Consider the following 11,266-nt stretch of genomic DNA (forward strand, 5'->3'; position numbering starts at 1 on the left):
GTATAACGTTTCAAATGGATCCAAAATAGACTGAATGCTTTGTGATCCTCACTTGATTTGGGTGGTTGTTTTAGGCTACTAGTTGAAAGTAGTTATTATATAGTCAAACCCTTTTTGAAGTAGTTCACTACTAGAATAAACTATTAATATCCTTAAGTACTTAAAAGGGCAATCTATTAATTTCAAATTGCACTTTATCTGATACAAATATAATCCGGCTTTCAATTAGTGATGACATCTAAAAATGTACAGTAGATGCAACTAAGAAAAACCTCCATGAAAAAATGCTGTAGGGACTGCAAGGAACCACACTAGGAAAAGTGCCTCATGTGCTCATAGGTTTCAGAGCTTCGCCTCAGACGGTTTGTTGTATTTTTTTGCGGTCTTGACAAAGAAATAAGTACCCTATGATGTTTAAAAGTCTCCCCATGCAGTACATGTGTAGTACCACATAATTTACCTAAATGCACAATGAAGTATGCTTAACAGTACATGACCACTGTACAAATGCATGTAGTTCATACTATGTCATCTAAATGTAAACGCTGTTGAAGATCTTATAAATGATCTACTGCAGTAGTGGTGCCATGGTACAATATTATTTAATGGTTATTCCATGGGACTGTGATTACCATGTTTATGTTTATACCAAACGTTGTCGTGTGTGCTATATTGCTACTTGGGAATTAAAATAGCTCGTTACTAGAAAAGCTCCTCAATAATGACATAAATACAGTTGAGCTATTCATCTCAATTCTCGACCAAAGTGTGTCAACACGAGATGGCAAATTACTATTTCCAACCAGTGGGGGGCACTAGAGATTTGTGAAAAATTACCTTCCGTTTTCCTGTGCTAAGCTACAATTGCATCTGGACCTTGGCTTGCTTGTGATGTGGTATGTTACGTATTTTATAAAGATAACGAAATAACTTACACAAAAGGTTATGCACATGATAGGTGTTGGAATATTGAATTCTCAAATGCTTTTTAAAATCCAAAGCAACAACAATAACATCTATTTTTGATGAGAAAGCTTAGTTTTTTGTGTATGTAAAAAGAAACTGGCTATTTAAATAAGTTTGTAAAATGACTTGTAACACTAATCTTGATAAATGCCAAGGAGAAAGAATGTTCAATTGTATCAATTATTTTTAAACCCGTCTTTACAATTACACTTGAATGAAGTTCTAAGCGTAATGCACTTACCAAAACTTTTCAAAATTCAGCCCCATAATAGCCCTTTTTCACACTTCAGGTTTTGGAAGTAAAGGTTTGCAGGGTAAACTTCGATGGGAGTGAATGGGAGACCACAGCAAATATTATTTACACTTACCCATTTGCTCCAAGACCAAAATAAAAAATAAAAAAAATCCAATATTACATTTGAATGACTTTCCCGAAGAAGAACACAATATAAAGAGGTGGGTGAAGATGTCAAATTTACTGTCACACTCTCAGCAGCTGTAATAAAAACCCCTCACTGCTGTGGTAATTCGTTTTTTATTTTTAATTCCTGGATAATATACCACAAAGTATAATGTTATAAATTTACACTAAATGTATTAAAAATTTATAATATCAAAAAGTTTGCTAGATTTAAGCTGCTAAATTAGGCTGAAATGTGCCATCAAAGTGAAAAAGGTCTATTTATCAGATTCTAAAACGTTTTCTCTTCTGCAGTTGGCCATAGACCTTTTTCAGAAACTGTGATGGCGCATTTCCACATTGTTTATCAGTGTAAATCTTGTACTTTTTATATTATACATTTTTTAAATATTGAGCGTAAATTTATAACATTATACTTTGTGTTATATTACCATGGCATTAGTTTTAAAAATGAATTGGCACAGTTTCAAGGGTTTTTTATTACAGCTGCTGAGACAGTGACAGTAAATTTGGCATTTTCTCCCATTTTACTGTCTTAATCCACCCCTCTATATTTTTTCCCTGTTCTGGAAAGTCATTCAATAGTGGATTTTTTCTTTTGGGCTTGGAGAAAATGAGTAAGTGATAATATATGCTGTGATCTCCCATTTACCTCTGTCGAAGTTTACCCAGCAAATGATTACCTCCGCATTCAAAACCCTGAGTGAGAAAGGTCTATTACCGCTTTACATTTCAATAAAAAGGATAGCAAACACAACAGACATATTTTAGTTTATTAAAATAAATTGTTTTTTCAATGTTAACCCCACAACCATTCTCTAAGCCTTTATATTAATCTAAATGAAAATGTATAGCCTAATTTCATTTCTATTTGACATTGGCAAAGACCTAAGATAAATTTAGCATGTTGTCCTGGAGTCTATAGCTCTGTGTGGTATTAAGCCAAGCAAAAAGTAAAGATAGTGGTTGAATAAAGTTCCAGCCCTAATTCTTAACCCAAATGAAATAAAGAGTGATCAAAGCCTGTAGGTAGTGTTCTACCAACAATCATCTCAAATTCAGGACTGACTAAAAAAAGTGCAGGTTCCAATATCAGGCATGTCACATTTTGTCCATTGATTTACAGTTCTTGCATTCTACTGCATCTTCTCCCTCTTCATCTTCATGTATTCAGTCTTGACTGCAGTCCACCTTATTTCCATGAACCCAGTAACAGATCTGAGCAAACTTTAGTGGAGTAAATCGAACCGCCACATTGTAGTCCCGATTCTCACCATTGATTTCAAGCCACTGGTGTCCAGAGAAGATGCCAATGACCTTACGCTCCCAGCGCTCTAAAGTATTGTCCCACACGCGTCCATAAACCCCAGAGCCACTCGCCCCTGGGCGGGCATCACAATGCTGGTAGATCAGATCGTTGGACTCATCCTCCACTGGACAGAAGCGGTACACCAATTCCCCAGGCCGGTCACTGTCAAATCCAGAGAAGTGGATGCGTTTACCAGATAAATGATCTGAGGTGGGTGCCACAGCCAGTCGCATGAAAGGGCGCCGGTGTGGCCAGCGCAACTCTAGAAGTGCATAGTCAAAATCCATGCTAACCTCTTGGGGACCTTGGATCCAACCTTTAGGTACCCTGGTCCGTTTTACTCTCACCCAGCGCACCAATGGTTTCTTTATAAGAGCCTGGCCAGGCTTTGTGTTGTTAACAGAAGGAGGGAGTAGAAAGCCTACTCTGAGTTTCCTTGCTCCTTTGACATAGTCTTTCCCATCATGTACACAGTGCGCTGCAGTCAGAACATGTTGCTGAGACACCAGAACTCCAGTGCAACCAGTGGAAATACGAACAGCTGTTGAGAATGGGTAGTCCAGCAAGAACTGGTCACCACGAATATTAAAGCGGCCATCAGTACCATAAATCTGCCGTTTGAGACGCTTATGTCTGGAGGGTGCTACTTTGGGCCACCTGAAATGAGGTTCAGCATCAACAGCATTGTCATTTTCATCAAAATCAACAGTGGTTAAAGTACGGTAGCCATCTGCATAAAGAGTTTCATAAGCTAGCTGCTCAGTTAAGTGTAATTTATCTGTGTCTTCTCCTTTGTGGTAGCAGCTTTCATTGCAGTGAGTGGTGAGGTCCAGCTGAGCTTTGGCACTAAAGCGGGAACGGGATAGTGGAAGAGTGGCATGAGGTATCAGTGAGGGGAGGTGTGCATGGGGCTGGTGGCGAGGTTCTCTCACTGAAACCGAGCTGGGCAGAAGTAGTAAGAAAAGCAGGCTAATACAGCAAGGATGGGCCAGAATCAATCTCCAGTTAGGCACCATGGCTGAGATGTATGCAACCTATAAGCAACAAACATATGCATGAAATAAAACTGGGTAGCATTGTGTGCCAATGTGTCCTCCAATTTGTAGATATAGCTTAGGTTATAGTTGTTAATGTTGAATTTAACCCACATCAGGTCCATCTACAAAGGCTTAAAAGAATGTTCCAGGTTCAGTCCAAGTTTTAAGCTCAACTGGCATTATTGTTAGCATGATGTTGATTCCCACAGAAAATAATTTCAACTTGCCCCTCATTTATTTGAAAAAAAAAAAAAGAGCAATCATCATAGTTACAGTAAAGCAATTACAATGGAAGTGAATGAGGCTGTCAGTCCATGAACATTAACACATTTAAAAGTATTTTCAAAAAGGTTTATAAAGAGTATTTTTGAACCATATGTATAAAATGAGCACTCACTTGAGATGAGGACTCCAGTCATATCAGTTACCTTATAAAAGCTGTTTTATTCTACATGGAGAGGGTCCTCTCATGGGGCAGACACTTTCATCCAAAGCGACTCATAGTGCAATTATTACAGGAACAATCCACCTGGAGCAACATGGAGTTAAGTACATTGCTCATGGACACAATGATGGTGGCCGATGGTGGGGATCGAACCAGCGACCTTCTGATTTACAGTTATGTGCTTTAGCCCGCTACGCTAAGATCACATGACCAGTCAAATACTACTCGCTTAATCTCAGTAACCGGCCTGACACTTTCACTAAAATTTATGTGAATGAAATTATACTTGGCTGACTGTGAAAATTTAAGTTCTACAGTGGCATCACTGAAAACTATTGCATTTGAAGGATGTCCAAGATGACATAAACAAACAACAAAGCAAACAAACAAACAAAACAATTACTGAGTACACCTTTAGCATGATTTTATTGCAATGACATCTCAGTGCTATATGATTTTAGTGTGATCAAATAGGGTTTACTGGAATTTGTAATTGGCTAAAACCATTAAAAAAAAAAAAAAACTTACACAGATAAGGTTCGTAAGAGACTCCATCACACTAAAATCATGTAAAATGCAAACGTAAAACACGTATAATACTTAAATATTGTTGTTATACTTTTGAAACTGTAGTTCAACATTTATGGACTGGCCCCATTCACTTCTATTGTAAGCACCTTACTTGGACCGCAAACTTATTGTATTTTTGTACTTATTGTGTGAGTTTCACACATGAGAAATTAAAGCGTAGCTTTTTTTTTTTATCTTAGTTGCAATTATTCATGTACAATCATGTACGTGCAGTGCGTGTAGGTCAGGATGGTCATTTAGAAAGACGGGGTTCAGAGGAACGGACCGTTCTGTAGGCTAAAGAGAGCATGGCTTTGAAAACGCATTAAAACTGCGTCAGCTATATTTATAGAGCAGTTCATTTTTACTTTTATATACGTTTTATACAACTAAGAATTTTGTTGTGTAAAATATGTGTCACTGTTTTTGAGTAGGCTAAAGTTAAAAAGAAGAAAAAAAAAAAATCCCAGACCATGACTATTTAGCCTGATATAATTTACACCCTGCCAAATACGTGACACACCTATTCATATTGAATTATATAGCTCATCCATAAGAGGCTATATAGATATCATTATAAGGCAAATGACTTGAGCAGTGCTCTACAACAACCTTATCATCTGCGCAATTCGTGGACACCCCTGTGTGACACCTGTGGAATTCCCTGCGCGCAACCTGTTTCCAAGAACATCCCTTTGTCCTGAAAACCCCCAACCTCGTCTTTTTGTGTCTCTCACGTCATGAATAAATGTCCAACCAACCCTGCCCACGCCTTGCGTTGTTGTTAAAGTCAAAGAAAACAAACAGTGTTTACCGACCCCTGCTTTCCCATTGCGTCTGTACAAACCAATTGGCCTGTGTACTTGCGCAAATGGCAACTAGGGGATATAGTGTCATAAAGAAGAATGTTAGTAATGCAAGAACCTCTATTCCGAATTGGGGTTTTTGTAGCTTGTAATGGTTGGAAACATCCTCATACAACCGATTTAATATAATAAGCATTCATGAGCACCACTTTTTGACCCATGCGCCACAGCTTTTACGCACGCCTCTCTGTGAAAAAAACTGTTTCAGAGCTAATAAGTCTGAGGAGTATACTTAACTAACTTGAAGGTTTGTTTAAATCCAAATCAGAGTTTCCTCTTCTCGAAGTTCACCGGGTATCCGTGTCTCCATGTTTACTCTCAACTCTCCGAGGTCGTCTGTGCTTAACAGTGCGTGACAGGTCGACGAAATAACCTATACAAACTCTACACGCTTGCCTTTTTTAAGAGTCCTTATTTCAATAAATGACACTGCATCCTTGTCCTCCGTTGAATTGCCTGAGTACAAAACTGAGGTCGCTCAAGCTCAATAACTGAGGCGAAATGTTTCCCCTCTCCTCCTGGCCCTAGTGCCGCTGGTTCCATGTCTAAAGCAAACATCTCTGTATGAACGGTCTTATAAGTCAGTAAACTGTACATTCTTCTCCTTTTCCCCACCTTTAAATCTAAAAACAAAATTAGTTTGCCAACAGGGCATGCACTCTGGGCATGCCTTGGCACACATTTTATGAGATTAATTAATTCGTCCATGTGTTATTATGCTGTCGGTCAAAAAGAGGTAGGAGTCATGGCAAGCATGTCTTGAGGATATGGATTCCTTTCAAATGCTGTTATATTACAGATGTATAATGCCACTTTCAGCAAGTTCAAACATCTGTACATGTCGAGATATTTTTTAAGCTTGTAAACCTATTTGTACTTTGTACTCAGCCACACAGTAGTAAGACTCCTAAAATGGATAGTTCACCCAAAAATTAAATGTACATTCTGTCCTAATTTACACACATTCATGTTGTTCCAAACTCACTTTCTTTCATTCATGGAACACAAAAGATGTTCTGCAGAATGGCAGCCTCAGTCACAGTTCACTTCTAATGCATGGAAAAAGTGCTTTGAACATGTAAGGTGACCAGTGTTGGGTACATTATTTCAAAATAAGTAATCCACTACCATATCAATTACTTTTCAAAAAAACTGATTACTTAATGGAAAATTTAATCACATTATTAATTAATTTACTAAAGGTATTTTCTAAAGCACTTTTCACAATTTTTGTTCCAACTTAAATTCCGATTAAAATGTTTTATTGATTCGTAGATATAACCAAGAAAAACACAACATATATGTTTAATCAACATTTAACCCCCACTATTACCCCTCCCAATCACCAACCCCACCTTGACCCCCAACGAACACCCCTGTGGTCACATATAAGAATAAACACCCACACAAAAGAAAATATATTAATCATTACATAAAAAATGCTAAATAACTGCCCATTTCATATCAAACAAATCCCAAAACCCCAGCCTACTACATGACACCTCCTCAAAAGCTGCCACCCTGCCCATCTCCGCACACCACTCCGGAAATTAGGGTGCTCCCATCCCGTTAAAATAAGCTGTCTGCCATTCATAACACTGGTCAGAACCCAATTGTTTATGTGTTTATCCCCATATTGATGATCGCCCCAAAATACTGGGGCAAAATTAAATTTGAGTGCCCAATATGGCACACATAAATCTGTACCTTCAACCAAAATTTCTCCACTTAAATTCAAAAGAATGCGTATACAGTGCATCCGGAAAGTATTCACAGCGCATCACTTTTTCTGCATTTTGTTATGTTACAGCCTTATTCCAAAAAGGATTAAATTCATTATTTTCCTCAAATTTCTACAAGCAATACCCCATAATGACAACGTGAAATCTTTGCAAATGTATTAAAAATAAAAAAATCACATGTACATAAGTATTCACAGCCTTTGCCATGACACTCAAAATTTAGCTCAGGTGCATCCTGTTTCCACTGATCATCCTTGAGATGTTTCTACAACTTGATTGGAGTCTACCTGTGGTAAATTCAGTTGATTTGGAAAGGCACACACCTGTCTATATAAGGTCCCACAGTTAACAGTGCATGTCAGAGCTCAAACCAAGCCATGAAGTCCAAGGAATTGTCTGTAGACCTCAGAGACAGGATTGTAGCGAGGCACAGATCTGGGGAAGGTTACAGAAAAATGTCTGTGGCATTGAAGGTCCCAATGGCCACAGTGGCCTCCATCATCCATAATCGGAAGAAGTTTGGAACCACCGGGACTCTTCCTAGAGCTGGCCGCCTGGCCAAACTCAGCAATCAGGGGAGAAGGGCCTTAGTCAGGGAGGTGACCAAGAACCTGATGGTCACTCTGACAGAGCTCCAGCGTTTCTCTGTGGAGAGAGGAGAAACTTCCAGAAGAACAACCATCTCTGCAGCACTCCACCAATCAAGCCTGTATGGTTGAGTGTCCAGACAGAAGCCACTCCTCAGTAATAGGCACATGACAGCCTGCCTGGAGTGTACCAAAAGGCACCTGAAAGACTCTCAGACCATGAGAAACAACATTCTCTGGTCTGATGAAACAAAGATTGAACTCTTTGGCCTGAATGGCAAGCGTCATGTCTGGAGGAAACCAGGCACCGCTCATCACCTGGCCAATACCATCCCTACAGTGAAGCATGGTGGTGGCAGCATCATGGTGTGGGGATGTTTTTTAGTGGCAGGAACTGGGAGACTAGTCAGGATCGAGGGAAAGATGAATGCAGCAATGTACAGAGACATCCTTGATGAAAACCTGCTCCAGAGCGCTCTGGACCTCAGACTGTCCTGTTGGAAGATGAACCTAAGCACACAGTCAAGATAACAAAGGAGTGGCTACGGGACAACTCTGTGAATTTCCTTGAGTGGCCCAGCCAGAGCCCAGACTTAAACCCAATTGAAGATCTCTAGAGAGATCTGAAAATGGCTGTGAACTGACACTCCCCATCCAACCTGATGAAGCTTGAGAGGTCCTGCAAAGAAGAATGGGAGAAACTGCTCAAAAATAGGTGTGCCAAGCTTGTAGCATCAAACACAAAAAGACTTGAAGCTGTAATTGGTGCCAAAGGTGCTTTAACAAAGTATTGAGCAAAGGCTGTGAATACTTATGTACATGTGATTTTATTTTTAATACATTTGCTACGATTTCAAACAAACTTCTTTCACATTGTCATTATGGGGTATTGTTTGTAGAATTTTGAGGAAAATAATTAAATTAATCAATTTTGGAATAAGGCTGTAACATTACAAAATGTGGAAAAAGTGAAGTGCTGTGAATACTTTCCGAATGCACTGTATTTCCTTCTTGTTCATTGTCTCACTCAAGTCGTACACTCAGCACTTAACTTAAACCAGATTGATCAAACTATTTTCCCCCATTTTGCTCATGAAATAGCTACTAGATAGCCAGCTAGCTAGCATCTGGAAGGCTGTGCATTTGGCATGTGTAATGTGACTGTGAGGTGTGATTGACTGGAACGCACTGAGGTCAGAAGTGGTAAATTTCAACTCAGATATTCCCACCTCTGACTTCGTCTGGAATGCAGCATGAGACTAACGTACTCACTAACATCTTCCTTTGTGTTCCATTGGAAGAAAGAAAATCATACGAGGCTTTGAACAACATGACGGTGAGTAATTGATGGCAGAATTCTCTTTTTTGGGTAAACTACCCCTTTAAATCTACCTTTAGGTGTAAACTTACCTGAAATGGTTTCAAGTGGCCATTTTTTCTGGGTTGTATTATGGCAGGACACATTCCAGAAATACTTGGGTGTGTTGCAATTGTGATGGCATCTTGAATATAACCTTCTGACCTTGATCTTTCTCCAAGTACCCACACCACTTGCACCAACCTGCACGGAACACTTTTTGTAAGCCTCATAAGATTTCACTTTCTCAGGCACGTTACACAAAACAAAGAGTTTTTATTCCTGAAACACACTTATAAGTACAGCTTTAAACAGTCTGATTAAGAATTCCATGCAGTCTCCAAATGGGTGTTGGTTAAGCCAAGGGAAAATAATAATTTTTTTGTTTGCCTATTTGCTGTTGACCAACTGCATAACAAGAAAAGTGTCAAATCATGTCACTTTTGTTTAGCTTAACAAGCCACACAAAATCCAAAGTGCCTGTCATAGAGTTGCTTTTTTTAAATTAATGGTGGTGTAGTATTGCATCTACTTCATTTCCAATAAAAATTAAATCAAATTAAACATGTTTCCATAGTACCCAATGGCTGTGCACTGAACCCACATTTTTGCACAATGATAAGGAATGTTTGGAGTGTTCTGGGAGAGTGTAAAAATCTAATACCATGGCAAAACACTGTCCAGTGATGGTATCATGTACGACACTCAGTGTCACAGTGGGTGAGCAAGATTCTGTTGATGTGTGTTGGAACTGGCATGCTGATTCATTGTCTATTTACTGTCCTCTTTCTCCTGGTTTGCTTTCAGACCATTCCAGACTTACGTACATCTTATTCAACATCACTATCTAGGGGAGACTGGATCTCATTCTCACTCAAGTCACTGATATTTGCAATGCTCTTTCACAGTTAGCGATAAGGGGTTAGGCCATTTCAAATGCAACCTACAGCTCATTCACTCTGCAGGAATCTGCTACCTTGAAACATTCCCAGATCTCTTTACAGTGGGACTCTTGTTCTTGACCTGTCCTGGCGTCATGCCTTGTGGAGGGAGGTGGGGCCAGGGGTTCACTATAAGGAGGGGCCTTTGAAAGTGTGTCCATTCCTCTAAAACCCATCTTTTGTCACCTGAACAACTGATTCTTGTCTTCTATTCTTCAGAGGGTTGTTGTTTTTTTTGTATCAAATCAAACAGGAAAAGCCTTTTCCACCAAAACACTGGATAATATACAGATGGAGAGACTTTAATCCTCCTGTGGTTATATTCGTTACGTTATATTCACTTCAGTAAAGATCTACATTTCTCAATTTCATTCATTGACAAAATATGAAAGATGTGTCATGCTTTAGGGGTAGATTTCTGCCATCTGCTAGAAGAAGAAAAAATGAAAATGACCTGAAATTACAACTATTACCAGTAGATTGCTGCAGAAGTCCACTCATTTGCCTGGTTATAGCAAACTGATTGTTTTTATTTTTTTAGATCTTATCACAAGTTATGCATTTGGATATATATTTAGACATGATCAAAAACATAAAAATATCACTATTTTTGTCCATGTTTTTAAAAGAAATTTGGTTTGTGTTTTGAAGTGTCAGTTTTTGCAATGATGCCACATTATGATTACTGACCATATAGTTACAAAGGGAAGAGTTAGAGTAAGATTTTTGTTACCTAGCATTATTTTATGCCAATTCAATAACCCAAAGTAAATGAATATGTCCAACAGCAATAAACAGAAATTAACAGGAATAAACAGTGATTATTCATTTGTGTACAAACATAAGACTTAGAATAAACATTTTGATCTTACCCCCAAGCATAAACTTTCTCACAGTGAATAAGACCAACTGTCTCAAACTCAACCTTTGATCTGTGTGTGACTGTGTGTGCGTGCATGTGATGGTGTGTGCATGTGTATAAGCATGCTTGATGTGTGCCAAGTATTATTGTCTCACCCTTTCAT

General features: G+C 38.8%; 1 protein-coding gene across 3 annotated transcripts; it reads right to left on the reverse strand.

Annotated features, from left to right (window-relative positions):
* Positions 1–2,135: 2,135 nt before the first annotated feature.
* Positions 2,136–9,422, reverse strand: LOC127617330 (serine protease 23-like). 3 transcript variants are annotated; one of them, XM_052089316.1, is made up of 2 exons: positions 9,354–9,422; positions 2,136–3,730 (listed from the first exon to the last, which is right to left on the reverse strand). In XM_052089316.1, the coding sequence occupies exons 1-2, from the start codon at positions 9,405–9,407 to the stop codon at positions 2,558–2,560; spliced, it is 1,227 nt and encodes a 408-aa protein (XP_051945276.1). In that variant the 5' UTR covers positions 9,408–9,422; the 3' UTR covers positions 2,136–2,557. The 3 variants fall into 3 exon arrangements, with proteins under 3 accessions (XP_051945276.1, XP_051945278.1, XP_051945277.1); XM_052089318.1 differs by lacking the exon at positions 9,354–9,422 and adding an exon at positions 5,361–6,160 and having other exon boundaries at positions 2,137–3,730; XM_052089317.1 differs by lacking the exon at positions 9,354–9,422 and adding an exon at positions 5,856–6,159 and having other exon boundaries at positions 2,137–3,730.
* Positions 9,423–11,266: the final 1,844 nt, after the last annotated feature.

The sequence above is a fragment of the Xyrauchen texanus genome, chromosome 23 (assembly GCF_025860055.1).
Source record: "Xyrauchen texanus isolate HMW12.3.18 chromosome 23, RBS_HiC_50CHRs, whole genome shotgun sequence".
NCBI classification, from domain to species: domain Eukaryota; kingdom Metazoa; phylum Chordata; class Actinopteri; order Cypriniformes; family Catostomidae; genus Xyrauchen; species Xyrauchen texanus.